The 22,632-nt window shown below is 32.9% G+C and overlaps 1 protein-coding gene across 1 annotated transcript; it reads right to left on the bottom strand.

The window, feature by feature from the left end:
• Positions 1-5,025: 5,025 nt before the first annotated feature.
• Positions 5,026-22,132, bottom strand: LOC111047996 (synaptogyrin). The gene is made up of 6 exons (XM_022333836.2): positions 21,776-22,132; positions 20,143-20,380; positions 16,596-16,735; positions 15,665-15,782; positions 7,814-7,870; positions 5,026-7,176 (listed from the first exon to the last, which is right to left on the bottom strand). The coding sequence occupies exons 1-6, from the start codon at positions 21,875-21,877 to the stop codon at positions 7,142-7,144; spliced, it is 690 nt and encodes a 229-aa protein (XP_022189528.2). The 5' UTR covers positions 21,878-22,132; the 3' UTR covers positions 5,026-7,141.
• Between the last annotated feature and the right edge of the window lie 500 nt (positions 22,133-22,632).

The following is a 22,632-nucleotide window of genomic DNA, read 5'->3' on the forward strand; positions in this document are numbered from 1 at the left end:
AGTGTTCACCTAGCTACAAAAATCCTCCACACAACTTCCATGGACAACAACAAAATACAGGAATTGAACCAGCTCACATGAATTCAAGATTTTCAGAAAACCCACAAACACAGACACTCTCATTCCATCCCACTCATGTCACCCATTCAATCATAAAATGGCAGCTTTCCATTCCATGATAGACAGACTCATTAAAATACCACAAAACCACAAAGATTATAACAAAGAACTGAATACTATTTTTGAATTAGGAAAGAACAACAATTATAGCAGGAGAACCATCATCAAACTTCTTAAGAAGAGGAAAATGCATTACACCATGAAATCAACAGTCTCACTCACTAAAGATGAAAACAATACTTGGATTACCATTCCCTACATAGGCCAAGTATCAGACAAAATAGGTAAACTTATTAAAAAGAAAGGTTTGAATGTAGCCTACAAGACCTCATCACTACTCAACTGCATTTTCAATTCCAAAGACCCCATCAAAATAGAAAACAAAAGTGGAGTCTATAGACTAAATTGTGGAGACTGCAATGCTAGCTATATTGGACAAACAGGGAGAAAATTCAAAACTAGAATACAAGAACACATATCAGCCTTCAAAAACAAAAAACTAGACACTTCCAAATTTGCAGAACACCTTATAAACTCTGGACACAATTTCAACCCCAATAATAACATCCAAATATTGCACACAGGCCAAAAAAGCAAACTCCTCAATGTACTTGAAGCCATTGAAATCTTCAAATTAAAAACAGACACAGAATCCACAAGCTTGAATGAACAAGTAGAATATTTCAATTGTAGGATAAGCAAATTGATATATAACAAGTAGATAACTTGAACGAATCAATACCAGTCATCACCATTAACTTGTGAACTTATTATAGTTGTTATATTCTAGTTCATAGTCTATGAAACAATCCACATGAGCTCAATTATATTGTTCTTCTACTTTTAGGGTATATCACTTAGTTCAGGTAGACCCAATTACTTTAGCTCCTAATTTTAAATTAATTTGTTCATATACATTATTAGAATCTCAGATTTTTGATAAGAATTTGACTTGAGTATCTATGTAAATCTCAACTAGAATATTATCATACTACTTGCTCACAACTACTCATAGTTTTAAGTATAAACAATTATTGCCTATCTGATAACATTCCAATTCAATTTCCATTACAAGATCTGGCCAATATAACCTAACATAACAAGTGGACAGTGGGTAATATTATTTTCATACTTAGCTCCAATATCTAGTATTACTCAACTTTTGAACCCAAGAGGGATCACCTTTCCCTTTTTTTCAAAATCCAAGCAAATTGTAGGATAAGCAAATTATTAATGATATATAACAAGTAGATAACTTCCACAAATCAATAACAGTTATCACCATTATCTTTAGAACTTATTATAGTTGTTATATTCTAGTCCATAGTCTATGAAACATTCCACATAAGCTCAATTATATTGTTCTTCTAATTTTAGGGTATATCAATTAGTTCAGGTAGACCCAATAAGATTATTTCCTTATTTTAAATTAATGTGTACATATCCATTATTATAATCTCAGATTTTTGATAAGAATTCGACTTGAGTATCTATATGGATCTCAACTAAAATATTATCATAATACTTGCTCACAACTACTCATAGTTTCAAGTACAAACAATTATTGTCTATTTGATAACATTCCAATTCAGTTCCCATTACAAGATCTGGCCAATATAACCTAACATAACAAGTGGGCCGTGGGTAATATCATGTTCATACTCAGCTCCAATATCTAGTATTACTCAACTTTTGAACCCTAGAGGGATCTCAATTTTAGGCCATGATCTCCCACTAGCAATAATAATTAACCCCAAAGTTGAACAGAATAATTCAATTACTAAGATCTCCCACCCCTTTATCAAATTTCTTATTAAGTTCTCTCCCCTCTCCCCCTACTATATTAAGCACCTTATAAGGTTAAGTGAAATTTAATATTCTAGTTTGATAAATTTCTCAAAATTAAGTTTATATTCAAGTTGGTGCCATGACCAGTACCAACCTAAAGGTAACATTGAGGAAATTAGATAAGACTGATTATCTCATTGTGTTTTATATTAGACTAATCACAATTATTATGAATTGTTTTCATAATAATATCCTTTGTTTTCATAATTTTATAATATTATTATAACCTTTAGAATTGAGACAGAATATCAAAACCATAAATGATTATACAATCACCAGTAAGCTACCAACCAAATTTGATGTATATATATATATTTTTTAAGATGTCTAGATTTCCATTTGAAATGTAATTTTCCATTCTTCAAATATTAACATAGTTTAATTTCATCATTAATTCATCCATTCCCACTAACAAATTTCATTCTCCTTCCCCTATACAATCCCAACACATAACCTAAAATTGAATTTCCTGTTCCTCCAATAACAACAAACTTATTAGTTCAGCTGAAGATGTGGTAGGTTTTACCATGAAACCTGGTTCTGAATTATAAATTAATTTTCGAATAAATAAAAGTGATATTGACAATATCAAAGTCTTATTCTTTCAATATACGAGAAATTTATTTCCTTTAAAAAAATACAATCAAGCAATTAAAACATAAAAAGTACAAAATATCTACAATACAATAGACTTATGAAAAATATGGAATTTAATTCTATTGGAAATTAACCTACTCAACTATGGGAAACTCATGTACTAGAGTAGGTGTTAGTAGTAGTTATAGAGTCTGAGTGGTGGTGCAAACTGCAAATACGTTGGGTAAGTGAGCTCACATATTGTTTGAGATTATGTTTTCTATATGATGTCTTCCAGTTGAAATAATCCAGTTCTTAGCGGCAGTTTTGAATCTTCTTGGGTTTTCTATTGACTTGATTTGTGCAGGAAGTAGATTGTGGAGTTTTGGTGCTAGGTGGTTGAAGTGTCGTTGATATATTGCCTTCCAAGCCACGTTCGTAATAAGAAGGTTTCTGTTCCTTGTGTTATGACTGTGGTTACTTTGTTGAAAGTTTTCCGGGTTTTTGTGTAGTCTGCAAATTATTTCCAAGGAGTAGAGCTGTCTTATGTCCATCACACTAAACTCATTGTATAGCTCATATAGTAATAGCAAATACAAGCGCAACTTGTAAAAATATAATATAGCATAACTTAAGCTGCGTTTACACCAAAGTTATTAACAAAATGTTTGTTTTTCCGTTCTTATAGATTCTATTAGATTGAACGGAACTTGACAAACACATAATTATGTTCATCATGTGCATGATAAGTTATGTTCAATCTAATAGAATATATAAGAATTAAGTTATTAACATTTTGTTAATAACTTTGGTGTAAACTTAACTTTATGCTATCTTTTCTCTACGATAACAGCTTATAACTTAACAGCTTTAAGCTGCGTATACACCAAAGTTATTAACAAAGTGTTAATAACTTAATTCTTATAGATTCTATTAGATTGAACGGAACTTGACAAACACATATGTTCATGTGTATAATAATTTATGTTAATAACTTTGGTGTAAACGCAGCTTAAGAGACCATATCGCTTGCTGAAAACCTCAGTTTTATATCATCAGATAACTTACTGGTGATACTTTTCCTTGAATATGCTCAAATCAAAATTTAATTTTATACTCGTAGCAAAGTTCTTCTAAAATATTTTATTTGTAAATATGGATTTTTATAGGGATTTAAATGAAACGCAAATATAATTAAATTAATTGTATTCTCATCGATTTCAACATTCTACAATTATAACGTTTGGTAACATCTGTACAAATAGACAAAAATTTAAAACAAATCTACAAGAATTACAAATAAACAAAAATTTTGACATCTACTTCAAGTTACAAAATAAATCTACAAAAAATTGTAATGCTAAAATAAATCACAGATAAACTTATAAAAAGTAACATATTCCATATTTCTAGTAGTTTAGTCAACTGTAAACAATTAAATATCCTGAATAAATGGTATTTAAAATAAAGTATAACTGTATATTATTGGGTGTATAGTTTGGGGTACTATTGTAAAATTATATTAGTTTCATACAATATTCTATGTTGATATAGATTGACATTAACATTAATAACATTCACTTTGATTTACTAGTTCAAATACACTAGGCCATACATACAAACATGATAATAGTTATGAAACTGTTTAAATTTATCGTTATTATTGTTCTCTTATTACTGTTGTTTTATACATTATATAAATATAAAATTCTTTTTCAAAGCAAAAATGAATATGAAATTGAATTATTGACACATGGTTTGAACTCAATGTTTGGTTGGTTGATAAGGGTATTGAGATTGCTGTAGAAATGATAAGGGTGATGAGAAATGTAGAGAATTTAATAAATAGCACAGGTTTCTTCTTAATTGAAAACCATATACACATAATGTTAGAGCACCCAAAAATTTAATGTAACATCAAAAATTTCAAATATTGTTTGGAAATCAATAAGTTCGAGCATTATTTTTAAAATTGTTTCAATATTGCCAATGAACAATCGAATTTCGCGTCACCTTTATCTCCAAAATAATATCAGTTTCTTAAATAAGCCTCACAACGTTTGTCACTTCACACATATAAATTTTTTTCTAGTAAATTCTAGATTATATCTGGCTATTCTAGTCCTTAAACACCCCATCATAAAGTGAATTTGAATGGCTTTTTGGTGGTGGAGAGTCCTTTGCGGAAAGGTCATTGAACATTAGGATAACTAACTTTCCAGGCTTTTTAAACTTTGAAGTGGGAATACCACCCTTAGATCAGTTCCATCTCGCCGTAAAACGATGATCAAACATTTTCATGAATCGGATGGAAATTCTTCTCTCATCAATATTCATAGTAGCTATTTCATCCAAATATATTCTCTTTAACCTTGATACTGTATTTATTTCGAAATGTTGAATATATAAATTCATATTCTCCAAGTAGAACTGCAACTGCTGGCTCCTCCATTTATATTTGTAACGATACATTTCATTTTGGAAATTTATTCCCAATTTATGATGAACTGAACTAGATATTATAATTACCATTCTCATTATTACAATGAAAATAATTTCAATTGAAATAAGATTTATGCAACTAATGCATTAAATAACTTTACAACCATTACTATTCTTACAACCTCATTTTCACTCATTTCTAATTAGTTTTCAAATGGAAATTACAAATTTCTAAATCCCTTACAACTGAAATTTGAATGTATGAATATTATGTAGTTCAAATTCTTCTTCATTTGAATGAATTTCTCAAAACATTAAGAATATTATCTTTCTATTGTTGATTAATAATTTATTAATAAGTTTTACATACTTTAACCTCAAAAAATCTCTTCATTGCTCAATATCTTCTAGATATTACAATCATACTTATTAATGACTAATTCCAGTGTTTTGTGTTCATTGGCATAAACTAGTAGCATGATTTCAACAGTAAGGGCATGTTTATGTTGACAGATATTATAAAGGATTTCCAAATTACGGTATAATTCCAGACATTAAGAATACAACTCGAATATCAAGGTTAAATCTATACAATAATTTACAGCACTGTACACAAGAGACTTTACAACAATTATTTCTAGAAAAATGAAACATTAATCCTATAACACATTAATTTATAATTAACAACATTGAGTCTTTAAACACAATATTAGCAATAAGATTTTTCTTCCAGGCTTCCTACTACTATACATTTGTTAAATATTGTCACCATTTCACGATGTAATGTACACTAGCTTCCTAATAATATATCATACTTTCACACTTGGATTTTAAAAGCCACATCAATTATATTTTAAAAGGTTTTCATTGTAAACCTGTACATTTGAACTAGAATACCTTCGTTTTTTAATAGCCAGGTATTATATAGGGGTAGATAAAATTTAAAATTTGTGTTTTAAAAATATACAGTACCTAGTACTGTACTACCTCCTCAAAGTTATTATAGTTTGTCTTATTTTTCAAAATATCTGAACCCCATTTTTGTAAGTCAAGTAGTATCTGAATTGACTTTCTCATTGGAATTCAATTTTACTGCACCTACTCAGGAGTGTAAGTGTATGACTTTTTTGAATCTTAATCGAAGTCGAATCCTTAATAAAGTTATGCTAAGTTAAATGCAAATAATTAATTTTTATTTCATTTTGACACTTACACGCAAATAATTTTTTTGTTCCATTTTGACACTTGAACTGTCCAAGTCTGTTGGTTGTTAACGCTTGATTTTATAATTTATGAATTAATAGAACAGTTTCAGGGAATCTAATCCTTAAAATTTTGAGGTCCAAAGTAGATGGTTCTAGAAATATTTGTGGTAAGTCAGAACTTCAATTTGGTATTAATTTATGAATAATTATTTCAAATGTTGTGTACTTCGACTTTGAATTATTTTAGTTTTGGAAAAAGCCACCATCGTCTTTTTTCAACTATTCCAACCTGTATTTTGCTTTATTACAAGTCAAAATTGGAAATTTTGATACCATCAAGTTTTTCATTTTGACTTTTAAATAAAGTACCAATATTACTTTTCCAACTTTTAAAAGTTTTTAAAATCTTTACCACTTTTATTTCATGAGGTTTCGACTTTTACATTTGAAATTCTTTACCACTTTTATTACATGAGGTTTATCATTTCGACTTTTAAATATAAGTAAATATTACTTTACTTATAAATTACTTAATATTACCTCAAATTATTTCAATTTCCCATCTTCACCATTTATATTATTTTCATGAGGTTTATTCCTTCGCGTTTAAACTGAGGGGATATATTTTTGTTTTCTTACAAATTAAGCATATTTTTCTCGGAATAGCTTTGAAACATACATAAGCTTTATTAGCTTTCAAATATATATGAACGTATAAACTTTAAAAGTTTTATTGCTATTCCAATCATGATTATGATAATTTGTATTTCTTTTAGTTACTTGTATTATTATTTGCATCCGTCATACAATGACTTACTTATTTCTAAATAACGCTTCTGAATATATAATAATCATTATTATTTTACGTGAAACCTCATTGAGTATATCTAAGTATAACTCTCTTAACGTTGAAAGCGATTAACTTACTAAGAAATTGAGTTTTTCTCGCTTTAGTATGCTGGTGCTTGATAGTCCATATTCCCACCTGAAAAATTGAATTATAAATTTAAATAAAATTCTTTGAAAGTATACCGGTAAATTTAAAAGAACTTTCAATTGAAAATGAATATTTAGATTTGTAATGAATATTTCTAGTCTTCATTCTATCAATATAAAAGATTTGGATTTATATCTTATTGGTTAAACTTAAGCTTTAATAGTAATGGCATCATCTACAGTAGAAATAGTACCGGTACTTAATAGTATTGCTACAATAATTTGTGTAACAATATATATTTTCTTGTAAGGTCTACACAATACAAGTAGTTAAAAACTTCAAATGTCATACTGCATTTTTATTTCAATAAATGTTCACAGCATTTATAAAAGTATAGAAAACAGGACGATAATATTGTTTACACAGTACAGTGTTATATTGGACCAGGTCAATGTCAAGGTACGGTATGAGAAAAACAATCTACATGATATTTTGTAGAGTTTGGATATCAATTCTACGTGACACATTCTTCGTCATCGTGTACAGCATAATCCTAAACCGACAGATTAATCCCATTCTACACTTTTACAGAATATGCAGTATTCAGGAACAATTTTGTATAGGCTAATTATCAAAACCAATTGATGATGCGGTTGATATTAATTTTTTTCAGAATTTAACTGACCTCTCTGCTGATTTCCTGAGAAAGGAGCTTCTTGGTATCCAGTGTCTGTGTCAGGCCCTGTAAACATAGAAATTTTGTTTTGAATATCGTCAACATACATAACTAAGTACGAGTCCATAAACCAAATAATCCAATAAATCAAACCCTTGAGAAAACTTTTGTCCCCCTGTGGGGCGAGGGAGCTTTGAGTCGAACATCGGACTCAAGAATTTGTTGAAAACCAGAAAACACCCATAGTATCCCTGCTTGTCGTAAGAGGCGACTAAAAGGCACCCTTTCCAAAACCCTTCTTCTCTTTCTTAATATGCTTTGAAACTTTTCATTTCTAGAATGGCACTTTTTCCATTCACTTAAATGAGTGTCATTCTTTCTTTCTCTATCTGTCGGCCTTCCTTGGCCATTTTCTAACTTCTTCTTTCTAATTTCTTTTTATCACTTGTAAAATCTGATTTCACAAACGGTTGTTAGGACCCCATGAGTAGGCGGACCCTCCACCTAACTAGTTCATGGAGGGCTAATAACCCACATTGAACGTGGGTTATTATCGTTTCTCTTTATTTGACTCTGAATAAATAAAGAGAAACGGACCGGAACTCAGGAAAAGCTTGGAAAAAAATTATATTTTTGCTACATGGAATGTTACTTATATTGCAGGAAAAGAGTGTGAAGTGGTCGATGAAATCAGAGAGAAGTTTGTAATTAGAAGTGAGATTATTTCTTTCATATCTGATGAGACGGAGAAATAAAAATTGAAGATACTAGGTCTGAGTGAAACAAAAAGAAGGGATGTGATGGGATGGCTCCAGGTAAGGGATACACTCTCCTGTATTCTGGGGTGGAAATGAACTGTCGAGCGAAAGTAGGAGTGGGCATTATAGTCAATATTCAAGCCAGTTCTACTTTATGGAACAGAATGCCTCGCAATGATAGAAAAACACAAGGGTAGAATTACCACCTCAGAAATGAAATACCTAAGGAGGGTGGTTGGAAAAACGAAAAGAGACGGAGTGAGAAATAGTGTAATCAGAGAAACATTAAAACAGGAGGAACTGTAGTCCAGGCAATGAATGCTCAAAAAAGGGTATAGAAGGAAAAGTTTGGAAGACAATTTTTGACCCCGCAGCTCTTTTTACGGTAGTAAGGAGGTAAACATATCAAAAGTCCCTACCCCACCCCCTAGTGGGGATGGTTCGAAGGTACCATTTTTTGGTTTCTCGCATATAACTCGAAAACTATTCATCTTAAGGACATGTCTGTTCTATACAAAATTGAAGGTTACATAAATTCCTATAATATTCATCCTACAAGTTTTTCTGTATCTTCTATAGTTCCCGAGATATCCGCTCTTGAATGTGTGAAATTAAAAAAAAACACGTTTGCTTCCAATTTTTTGCCATTTTTGCTCTTATAACTTCTTAAATATTGATGGAAGAAATCCATGCTGATTATGAGCGTATAAAGTATCAAATTCTCATCAATTAAACGTATAATTTCATACTTTTACGCCTTTCCCTACGACTGTTGTAGCAGCTTTCAATTTGATGTATTTTTTCTCTATTCCAAGTTTTCCTTTCGTTGTTATAGCATCTTTAATGTGGGGAGGTTGATTTTTAAATACTGCAATAATTGATCATTTGACAATGGAGTTTGAAGGGGGTGTGTGGAGCGTAATATTTGACTTCGCAGATTAATTCAATTCAATTCAATTCAATTCAATTCAATTTATTTATCCTTTTTACAACATAGTTATTGTACAAAGTAGTTATGAAATAAATAACTTAAAACTAAAACAAAATAACTTAAAATAGCAGGTTAACAAAAACACGGAAGGTCCCTGCAAAGGCAAAGCCTGTGCGCAGGGGCCGAGTGTTACAAAAAACTACAGAACCAAAGTGAAAGCATAAAACAAAAATATAAATTATAAGTATGAAATTTGTATAATAAAAAATCTCGAGAATACAGACAATTAACAAGAAATAATGAGCTTATTTAAGAGAAAAAAAGAGTTGAAAGGTGAACAGTTACAAGAAATCGAACAAATCAGTAGAGTTATGCGATGTGATCCATTGACTTATTTCGTTAGAAAGATTTCTGGTCAAATTGTTGGAGATAAAATGATCAGGTATTACGTTAACAAGTTTATGGACAATGTAATTGAACTGCCTTCTACAAATGGATAAAACTGTATGATGAGATTCGAAAGTGATGGATGAGGGACGAAGATTGTACGGTGATAAACGGAGATTGAAAATATTACTATGCTTATTCATGTAGATTATCAAGTTTTTCGTGTGAAGCTGCCTGACAGTCAGCACATTCAGTTCCCTGAAAAGATTGTCACTAGGGAAACGTCTGGGCTTTCCAAGAATTGCCTTTAATAAGGTCTTCTGAATAACAATTATCTTATTCAAGTGATTCATGTAGGCAGCGCCCCAAACGATAATCCCATATTGAAGAAAAGACTGGATGTAAGCACAATAAACCAATCTAGAAACGGCTATGTTACTCAATTTACTGATAGTGTAGAATTTGTTGATCCAGTGTTTAAGCTTATTACAAATGACATTGATGTGGACATCCCACCGAAGATGTTGATCAACAGTGACACCCATATACTTGAAGAATTTTTCTCTACCTAATTTTGGACAACTACAATCTGATGAATCTGAAAGGTTACAATCAGGACTATGAATATGAATATGAGTGAGATCAAGCGGCAAACCAACAACATTCGGTGAAAAGGCTAAAAATACACTTTTCTTTGCGTTGAGGGTAAGAATATGCTCATCTAACCAGGCTTTAACAGTTCTCAATCCAGATTCAGCCCTATCTTTAACCTCTTCCCATGAATTACCAGTAAATATTAAGGCGGTGTCATCTGCAAAAGCAAGTGTCACACAGTTCTCAATATCAAGTTTGATTAAATCATTAATGTAAATGAGAAAAAGGATAGGAGATAGCACCGTGCCCTGTGGGAGACCAAAATCACTCAAAAGTCTAGAACTAGTTTTATTTTCTAAGGTAAGCTTTTGATGTCTATCACTCAGGTAACTGGTGAATAATCTGAGGGGTACACCACGAATTCCTAATTTCTCCATCTTGTTCAGTAATTTTGAATGAGGAATGGTGTCAAAGGCCTTAGCTAAATCCAGGAAAATGGCTATTGTTTTCTTATTATTAGTGAAATTATTGGCAATTGTTTGAGTTAAGAGAGTTATAGAATCAATTGTATTTTTGTTAGTCTGAAAGCCATACTGCTGTTTATGAATGACCTCGTGTTTGACTAAGTAACCAATTAATCTAGACTTGATTACTTTTTCCATTATTTTTGAGAAACCACTTAACAGGCTGATTGGGCGGTAATTGGTTGGGTCCTTAGGATCCCCCATCTTATGAAGCGGTATAATATTAGCTAACTTTAAACTAACAGGGAAGTGCCCTTCTAAAAAACAACGGTTTATTATTACTGTTAATGGTTTAACAATGTGTGGAAGTATAATTTTCAATGTTCTATTGCTTATTTTGTCAATTCCCGGAGCAGAGTTATTGTTGAGAGAGTTAATAATAGCTGATATTTCACTTTCGTTTGTGGGTGATAGGAAAAAGGAGCCATGACCATTTACAGAAGAGTTCATGAACAGATTACCATCAGATGCATTGGGATTATTACTTATCAGCTTTTCAGCGAAAGTTTTACCTACTTCAACAAAATGACGATTTAAGATGTCTGCATCAATTTTAGGAACAACCTTTTTACGGCACTTACCCAATAATTCATTCAACGAGTCCCAAACTCTCCTAATATTGTTTTTATTCTGATCAATCTTGTTTTTATAATAGTCGCATTTACACTGTTTTAATAATTTATTAAGCATATTTCTGTAAGAGATGTATTCGGCTTTTAATATTACATTAGAAGGCTGTTTAGAGAGCTTTTTAAAAAGTTTATCGCGTTTAGCAATTGCCACAATAAGTCCCCTGGTGATCCAAGGCTTCAAAGGTTTTAATCTATGTGGAATATGTACTTTAACTGTAGCCTGTTCTACATGGGATGAAATCTTGTCAGTCAAAAAAAGCATTTGATCATCCAAGTGTAAATTAGGGCTTAACACCTCACTCCAATTTTCTTTTTGAATAGAAGACAATAATTTATCATAATCAACTTTATTGTAATAATTAATAGGTTTGTCAGACCCATCAATATCAGCCGCAAGATCAACGTGAACACTAGTACAAAAATGATCAGTTATATTAGTTTTAATAATAGAGCTGATAACATTATCAGAATTGAACGAAGAGTTCTTGAAAAAAATGTGATCGATACATGATTCAGTATTGTTATAAATTCTTGTAGGTTTATTTATGTAGGATTTCAAACCATTTAACGATAATATTTCAAAATATTCACTGGCTAAATTAGTATTTCTATTCAAATGAATATTCATGTCACCAGCGAATATTACGTTGGATTTATTCCTTAGAGTTAACAAACAGTCATTCAAGCTGTTCAGAAAAATATCAACATTGGATGAAGGCGATCTATAAACAGCGATAACAGTTATCTTTTCGCTAATTCCTGGCACTTGTACATCCAAACAAACAGTGTTGGCTTCATTAATCTCACAATTCAGCTCATCTACAATCAAGTTACTTTTAAAAAATATACAGATTCCGTTACATTTATTGATTTTTCCTATTTTGTTAATTACTGAATAACCATTTAGGTTAAAATTGAATTCATCATCATCGACCACCCAAGTTTCACTAAGAATTATAATATGAAAGTCAATTGAACAATTACTAATTACGTAAGAGAACTGATCGAAGTTTTTTTTCAAACTTCTAATATTAAGTGGATGACATTAAAAAAAGAGTTGCATTCTCTATTACCAAACAACTCAGTTCGACACTGGAAAATATTCTCAATTTCAATAGTATTGTAACATTCGAGGGAAATATGTTTGTCAACGTCATTGACAAGAACCATACTTAAAAAAAGTAAGAAAGAAGAAAGAAAGAAGAAAACGGAAAGTTAAGAAGGAGATATGAAAAAGCTTAGAAGAAGCCAACATATGCACGTTGAGTCTCCACAATCTTATCGTAATGATTCATATTAGAGAGAGAAAAAAGATGACCATATCTGATGCAAATAAAATCAATTATAAAATAACGAAACTACCGTAGTTACCTCGGCAAAATATGAAAACTAAACTTAGAAATCCTAATCTCCAACCAGACACTCACGCATCAAGAAATCCTGATTACTAATAATAAAAAGATGTTTTATAATGAAAATAATAATAAATATGTTTTATAATAAAAATAATAGAAGCTTTATAATAAAACTAATAGAAAATACTCGTTGAGTAGTTTAACAGAAAAATCAAGACACCCAGGACGCGAGCACAAGTTGAAGAGAGAATAATAAAGAATTTTAAATACTAGAAAAAAAATGAATTAAACAAAATTGGCTATAGATATAGATACCTTAATCATGTAGTAGACTAGGGCACAAACACTCACTCACTTTCATTCATACGAATGCGAGCTTTGGAGAACTGAGAGACCGTTTTCCCATTCTTTTTCCAAAACACAACACCATCTCGACTCCACACATTTTTAAATCCAATCTTGATACACAAATCTTTGAAAAACGTACGTCTTTTCATGGTAAGGTCCTCATGAATGGAGAATCCCGTACCCTTCAAATTTCGTCTGCCCGTGATGACTAAGTTTCGCTTTTGGTAGCTGACAAATTTGATGAGAATTTGTCTGTGAACCACACGAGTAGAAGACGAGTCATCAGCAGCAGGAGGGTGGAGGTGGGTCGGGCGACCGACACGGTGGCATCTGTCGATGTCGTCCGGGCAGATTCCCACATTCAGCTTCTCATTCAGGAGACTAACGACGGTGGCGGTTACATTCTCACCTTGAACCTCCGGAATACCCGAGACACGAATATTATTTCTTCTCGAGTACTGAGCTAGCTCGTCTAGACGAGAATCGAAATCCTCCTCCAGCCTTGCGATGTTACTTTTGAGGGTATCCACCTCACTCGCGAGCCTCCTAGTCTCGTCAGCCATAGCCTCGAGTCGCCCGTCAAGTTCGGCAAGCACCTTAGCGCTAACCTCGGCAGATAGTCGCTCGCACAAAAGCTCCTCCAGGCGGGCAGCAATCTTGTCAACGAAGGCTTCGTTTGACAGCAGTTTTTCAAGGGCGGCTGCTATCTGGTTCTCTGTTGTCATAGCAACCGGGACGCCGTCTGCAGAATGCGGCCGGGCCTGGCACTTCTGCTGCTTCTTGTGTTGCTGCTGTTGATGCTGCTGCTTCTGCTTAGCCGGTGACGGAGCGATAGCCAGGTTCTTATCTTGGTTGGAGTTGGCACTGGCAGCGGAACGAGTTAAAGCCGGAGATTGAGATTTCATGTCAAATATCAGTATATGCTATAACAATGGAAGGAAAAATTGGAATAGAGAAAAAATACATCAAATTGAAGATAATTTAATGCTCTTCAAACCTACAATGAGCATTAATTTTTACAATGTATTGTTGGAGAGTTATACGCCCTGAAAGGGCAAAACAATGGATAGAAACCTGTTATTCTGACAATTCCACACTTTCAAGAGCGGATATCTCGAAAACTGTTGCAAATATCACAAAACTTTATTGAACAAAAATTGTAGAGAATTTATCAAACTTAATTTTTGAACATTTAGTCATAATGGTTGAAAAAGATATGATCGTGGAAGCAAAAAGTTAAAAAATGCAACATTTAAACCACCATCATCCCTTCAGCACATGAGGTAGGGATGAGGACTTTTGATATGTTCACCCCCTGACTGGTCCCAACAAGGCTGCAAAGTCAAAAATTGTGCTGAAAGTGAAAATACTCCCTCCAAATTCATTTGTCAATTGGTCTATTGTTGCAAAACTGAAGATTTCACACTCAACACTAAAGCTGCTACAACAGTCGTAGGGAAAGGCGTAAAAGTATGAAATTATACGTTCAATTGATGAGAATTTGATGCTTTATACGCTCATAATCAGCATGGATTTCTTCCATCAATATTTAAGAAGTTATAAGAGCAAAAATGGCAAAAATTGGAAGCAAACGTGTTTTTTTTAAATGTCACACATTCAAGAGCGGATATCTCGGGTACTATAGGAGATACAGAAAAACTTGTAGGATGAATATTATAGGAATTTATGTAAACTTCAATTTTGTATAGAACAGACATGTCCGTAAGATGAATAGTTTTCGAGTTATATGCGAGAAACCAAAAAATGGCACCTTCGAACCACCCCCACCCCCTTAGCACAAGGGGTAGGGGTGGAGACTTTTGATATGTTTACCTCCTCACTACCCTAAGCAGAACTGCGTGGTCAAAAATTGTCTTCCAAACTTTTCCCTCTACAAATCTTCCTTGACTGGACAACTGATTACCACTGTTCAACGAAAAACCCTTGGATGGTATGTATGGCCATGTAGTTCGGATGAGTGATGAACGAAAGACAAGGCTGGTTATGGAGGCAACACCGGAAGGAAGACGAGGCAGGGGACGGCCACAACTGCAATGGAATCAGTATGTAGAGAGTATAGCTGCTGGAAGAGGAAAGACAATGATTGAAGTAAAAGAATGACACAGGATCGAATGAAGTTTAGAGAATAGTTGAAGGATCCCGACGCGGCAAAAGGGTATTAAAAAGAAGAAGAAGTGAAAACTTTTGTTCCTGATTCTAAATTAGTCAACATTTCAAATTCATTCATTTTTTTTATTTCAAGAATTTTGGTATTTTTAGTAACATTATTTTCAAAATAGTATTCAGGTGATTTGTGACTATATTATGTACCTGGGTATGAAGTGTATGCAGCTCCGGATAGATTGCCTGGGTCAGCGTCGTAGGTCGGAGCGAATGCTGAGTCAGCTCCTTGTTTGAATCGTTGGAAAGCAAACCACGCGCAGCCAGCCTAAAATTTAAATTAATGTATTAATAAAATTATATAAAATAAATTAATTTCAATTAAAATGGATTGATAAGATTTCTATTATAAATCTTTGCTACCAAGCTTTAGAGATATATTTACTAAATAATATAAGGGTGCATCAGATTAAATAGTATATAATACTACCTCATAAATTACATTAGGCCCAGTTTCTAGGACACTTATCAAATCTAATATGGACCATTAAACCTATAGATCTAATGGCAGATAAAAAAGTTTCATGGAAACCGGGTCTACGAAACATTATATTTCTGCTTAGATTTTAGTGTATGGTACATGGAAAATATCAGGAACTTTTCTATCAATTATTATAGGGATATGAAGAATTATTCAAATATTTGAAGTAATGAGATGATTTGAAATTAGTTGCTCATTCAAGAAGGAAGTTTTACCTCTCCAAGTTCAAATAATCACTTTTTTTGTCAATCAACTAGCTGGCTCGATACAGTCATGACAAAATATAATGATTTCTTTTCAGAGGACAAATTGACATAGGCGTATTGCTGGATTATGGGAAAACAATTATTTCACAGGAATATTTTTTATTAGCTTTTGGACTTGTTAATTCAATCTAAATCCAATAGAGCTCAAGGTAAGTTGACCCGATCATTTAAATTGTGTTCTTTTTGATAAAATAGTTGGTTGATAAATATCTCATTAGGACTCTTCTATCTGAAGCTTACGGTATATATTATGCGGTATACAGTACCTACTTGTGGTATAATGATGAGGTTTTGCTCTCGATTTTTTATAATATTGGTGAATTTGTTGACTTACCCAAGTTATAACGGAGAAAAACGAGAAACAGATGGCGGCCTGAATACTTCCGGTTCCGGCGGTCTCGGGGGGAGGGGGGGCGCTGCTCCACTGATTGGCCAAGTAGCAGAAGCTGATGAAGTACAGGAAAGACCAGAATCCTGAAAAATTGCACAGTGTATTATTTTATAATAATTTATCTTTAAAAATTGAAATTATTTTGTTTTTAATTACATAGACTTTGAATAAAAGTATCTGAAGCTATCACAAGCACCTTGGGCCAAGCCACATGAAGCGTTTTTTCAGGCGTTTTTGCACTGGCAGCGGACGAGTCGGCAGGGCAGGAAGCTCTCCGATTGGCTGATAATGAGCTTATTCCCAAACGCCAACCCATCAGCTTATAATCAGCCAATGTGAGAGCTTCCTGCCCTACCGACTTGTCCGCCACCAGTGCAAAAACGCTCCATGTGACTTGACCCTAATTCTCTGAAATAACATGTGACTAGTCTCAGTTGTTAAACCATTATCAATCTTCAGGATAAACTAAATTTTCTATGGAATTATAATAGTATTTAGTCCAGGCAATGAATGCTCTAAAAAGGATATAGAGGGAAATGTTTGGAAGACAATTTTTGACCCCGCAGTTCTGTTTAGGGTAGTAAGGAGGTAAACATATCAAAAGTCCCCACCCCTACCCCCTGTGCTAAGGGGGTGGGGGTGGTTCAAAGGTGCCATTTTTTTGGGTTTTCGCATATAACTCGAGAACTATGTATCTTATGGACATAATTATTATACAAAATTGAAGCTTACATAATTTCCTATAATATTCATCTCCCAGCGTTTTCTATAAATCTTCTCTAGTTTTCGAGATATCCGCTCTTGAAGGTGTGACATTTTTGAAAAAACACGTTTGCCTCTAATTTTTTTTCAATTTTTGCTTTTATAACTTTTTAAAAATTGATGGGAGGAATTCATGCTGATTATGATCTTATAGAGCATCAAATTCTCTTCAATTTGATGTATGATTTCACACTTTTACGAATTTCCCTGCACCTGTTGCAACAGCTTTAGTGTTGAGTGTGAAATCTCCAGTTTTTCAATAATAGACCAATTGACAAAGGAATTTGAAGGGAATGTTTAAAACACAATTTTTGACTTTGCCAGCTTTGTTGAGACTAGTAAGGAGGAGAACATACCAAAAGTCCCCATTTCTAACTCATGTGCTAAGGGGATGAGGGTGGTTTAAAAGTTGCATTTTCCAGCGTTTTGCTTCCACGCTCATATCTTGAGAACAATGCGGTCAACCGACATAACTAACTGTTCAAAAATGAAGCTTGATAAATTCTCTACACTTTTTGTTCAGTGGAATTTTGTGATATTCCCAACAATTCCCGAGATATTCACTCTTGAAAGTGTGTAATTGTTCATCGTAGGTGTATAGAGCATTGAATTCTCTTTGAAATGATGTATTATTTCACTATTCCAAGTTCTCCTTCCATTGTTATAACAGCTTCAGTATAGGGAATGAAATTTTCATTGCTGCAACAATAATTGATCGTTTGACAATGAAATTTGGAGGGGGTGTCTGTGACACAATTTTTGACTTTGCAGCTTAATTTAGACTAGTTAGTAGGTGAACATAGCAGAAGTGCGCATCTTTATCCCATCTGTTGAAGGTGTGGAACCGCTGAGTTGACACTTGTTGCAGAGTTGAAAATTTCATTCCCTACATTGAAGCTATTATAACAATGGAAGGAAAACTGGGAATAGTGAAGTAATGCATCATTTCAAAGAGAATTCAATGCTTTATAAGATCATAATCAGCATGAATTTTCCCCATCAATCTTTAAAAAGTTATAAAAGCAAAAATTGGAGGCAAACGTGTTTTTTTCAAAAATGTCACACCTTCAAGAGCGGATATCTCGAAAATTAGAGAAGATATAGAAAACGTTGAGAGATGAATATTATTGGAAATTATGTAAGCTTAAATTTTGTATAACAATTATGTCCGTAAGAAACATAGTTCTCGAGTTATATGCGAGAAACCAAAAAATGGTACCTTTGAATCACCCCCACCCCATTAGCACAGGGGGTAGGGGGTGATTCAAAGGTAAACATATCAAAGGGGACTTTTGATATGTTTGCCTCCTTACTACCCTAAACAGAACTGCGGGGTCAAAAATTGTCTTCCAAACTTTCCCCTCTATAACCTTTCTTTGACTGGACTAATAGCGATTAAAGCTTGCTTATTTTTCTTGTACTGTAATTGATAAATGGCTGTTACAACTTTCAGTAATAACTAATTACATTCAATATACGTATTACATAATATAACTTATTACATTCAATATAAGTATTATTAAGGAATTGGAATGAATGTTATTTCGTAATTTGTTTCACTGTTTGCTCAAAATCGTTTACTTATTTTCTTGTGTAGACACAAGTAATTGATACGTCAATTTTATACCTAATAACACTAAATATTCAGGAAATGCAGGCCTCCTTATTCGAATACTCCGAATGAAAAATATTATGAATTTTTATTTCTTAATTCTTGTGATAGTAATCTTATATTTCAAATTCACATCCTTCAATCACTTGAAATTCACATCAAACACTTGATTCAGCACCGCATGGCAAAGCATGATGATATAGCTTAAAGTTAGTTTCATGTTTCCATTATTTTTTTTTATACTCGACTATAATATACTATACCAATAAGCTTTGCTTGTAAAAAATTATTTAGCCTAACTTAGAAAAACATACATATAACAAATAAATAAATACCATGGCCAATCTATAGTGTAGCCAAAAGAGAACTATAGATTGGCCATGATAATACATATTATATGTTATAATCTAGACTGTTATTGGCAGGTGCTATTCAATAGTGTTGTAATGCCAGGATCCCTTCCAGAATGATCTGGAGTCTCAGCAGTTGATAATAGTGGAGCTTGAGATTCATAAAACTAGGGGTTTCTCAAACACGTTTTACCTATGTACCACAACAGTCAGATTCCCCTTATTGACCTTAATACTTTCTTTCCCACATGTCAGGTTTGTAGGTTCATAGTTCATAAGTCAGATTAGTCATTAGTTAAATCTGATAGACCATTAAATATTTGGAGAGTCCCATCCCACTAGGCGTCAAATCTTCAAACCCGTAGAAATCCATCTGGATAACCCCTACATATTTTATATGGATTTAATATTCCATTTTGATTTAATAAGTGTCCTAGGAACTAGACGTATTGTCACTATATATTCCTCACTTCAATACTATGCATTGAAGTTAAGATCACAGTACTATTGAATCGACAGTGGGAGGAAGACAGTTTTGAGCCAAGTCTTCTCTACATCATATTATTGTATATTATATAATTATATGTGATTTTCAATAAATGAAACAAATAAATAATAAGGAGTCCGGTCTCGTGAGGTGTCAAACTATCAAGCCATACCGGTAACTGAAGAAAATTCAATAAATATTGTTTAGAAATCACATTAATCCCTATGATAATATAATAAATAAAGTGTTGCACTAATTGTAAGTTGAATGGCAACTGACCAGAGTAGCCGAGGTCGAGCAGAACGTAGTGCTTGCGGGTCTTGACCGACGACATCTGTTCAAAGAGGTACTCGCCGACCAAGAAGCCGACGGAGGCGAGGAATGCGAGCAGAGCAACTCCCTCGCCGTAGTGACAGGCGCTGGCATCCCGGTTGAACAGGCACACCTCCTGCTTCTCCGAGTCGTCGTATATCCATCCGTTCGAGCTGATGCACGAGAATACTATGATGGCGAACAGCTACAAAAAAATAGAAATTAGTTTGTATAAATTACAACTGTTAATCTGGAATTCGCTGAAAATTATTCGTGCATTACCCTATAAATACGGTACTATGATCGTGAAGAGCTACTAAAAATGGAAATTCGTTTATATGAATTAAAAGGGTTGAACTGCAATTTTCTGAAAGTTATTCGTGCTAGAAAAATTGATATTCGTTCGTAGCCTATGTATAAATCACAATGGTTCGTTGAAAAACATTTGTTCATTACCCTGTGAATAATGTGACCGCGAATAACTTACACAATAATGCAAATTTGTTTGTACAAATCACTATAGGGTTGGACTGGAATTCGCTGAAAATTATTAGTCCATTACTCCATTACCCTATAAATTGAAATGTACGGTATTTATAAAAATCCACTTTTCTGGTACTGTATTGTTATTCATCTTATTTTGGTATTCTTAATTTTCATGTATTATTATTATTACATTCTATTCTATTGTTTATTGTACTTGCACAAGTAGGCTGTATTGTTTTTGTTCTTTTTTACGAAAATAAATATATTATTATAGAAATTTATAATTTTGGTGCTGGTACAAACTACTTCTACTTGTTTGTAAAAAAATGGTTCAAAATAATCACTCTTATAAAACTCTCCCTCATGGACGACAGAACTCCGAATATTTAGGAGTATAATATTTCAACATTCTTCATAAAAATTTATGAAATGAAAATTGTCATTCTAGTATTGAAAAAAAAACGAATATTAAATATTCAATAACAGAAAAGGAGAGCTCATAGTGGATGTTGAAAACCAATAATTTTTTCGAAACAGTTTGAATTTTTTTTTGTTTATGTTTTTTTATTTATAATCTGTTTAAACAGCAATGTTTCAAAGATTGATTGATTATACTGTTTTCAGAATAGTTATATATTTATTTTGTCTGTAATTGTGATCACATTAGCATACCTATAGGCTACTTGTATTTATACATAACTTAATTCACTCATTCTAGAAGATTGGCATGTCAAAAATTATTGTAGGCTATGTGGCATTGTAATGGATTTAGTATAGAGTATAGAAAATAGACCATCCGCTTACTATTGCAGTTAATATCTACGAAAATGGAAAATATAACACCGTATATTTGAATATAATGTATCAGCTATATCAAATTGAGATAAAGTATTTCACGCTATTTTTCATTTATTACTTGGAGACAAATGAGTAGAAAGAATTGTACATTGTAATGCAGATCATGTTATCTGCACGCATAGATCCATTGTCAGCTATGTAGAACGCACACTTGGCTCATAGCTTTCTATAAAAATCAATAACTTAACTTCCGTTGTTTGTTATATTATAATTTTCTTACTAAATTTTATTTAATGAAATTGTGCAAAACTCTCACCAAGCACACCCCTCGCAGAATAACTTGAGGCCTTTGCACAAATGTGAAGGGATCGAAAGGGGCTCCTGCCTTCCCTCCCCCGTAAGCTCCGCCAGCATCCATTGTTAATTATTCCGAAAAAAACCTCCCCTAAAACTTAACTCGAATCTATTCGCGTGCTATTCCTCACAAATACACACACCTTATAGAAATGCGAACTGTTAAGATGATATCAACTCAAAACTCATTGAAAAAGCTAGCTGTCTTTGAAGCACGACTAATGAAATCTACCCATTGAAAATATCGAACATCAGGGTAGCCAACTTGACAGGCTTCAACCCCTTATCACAGGCAAGTAATCAATGTTTCAACTCGAATGGTTTCTGTGAATGAACTAATTACAAACTCAAGAATTGATTTTAAGCTGCGTGTATATTATTAGGAAATATGAAGATGAAAGCAATAATATAGTCCCCCATTTTTTTCCTGTTGCCTATTTTAAAACCTTCGGCGCTTCATTCAACCCCCTTATCGATTCGTATTGTGTCAACCCTCATCTATTTCAAGATTCGTTGTTCCAACTATATTATGAGGAATCAGTAATCTAACAATAGATGAATATTGACACATTTCTGGTAGGGTATTTTATTTCTTTTAGATATATCTGGCTGCAAAAAGTAGGCTACATCCTTTTGTCATAAAATTTTATTTCTTCTCATTAATATTACTATAAATAAATATTAAAATTTCGTACTAAATAATGTTGACAAAAGCAACTCTTGATGAAATTGAGAGCCCCGAAATTCTAACTATCAATGCAAATTATATAATAATAATATGGTACATAATTAATATACAGTGCTACATTATAACAGAGA

This window comes from Nilaparvata lugens, chromosome 8 (assembly GCF_014356525.2).
Source record: "Nilaparvata lugens isolate BPH chromosome 8, ASM1435652v1, whole genome shotgun sequence".
NCBI lineage: Eukaryota > Metazoa > Arthropoda > Insecta > Hemiptera > Delphacidae > Nilaparvata > Nilaparvata lugens.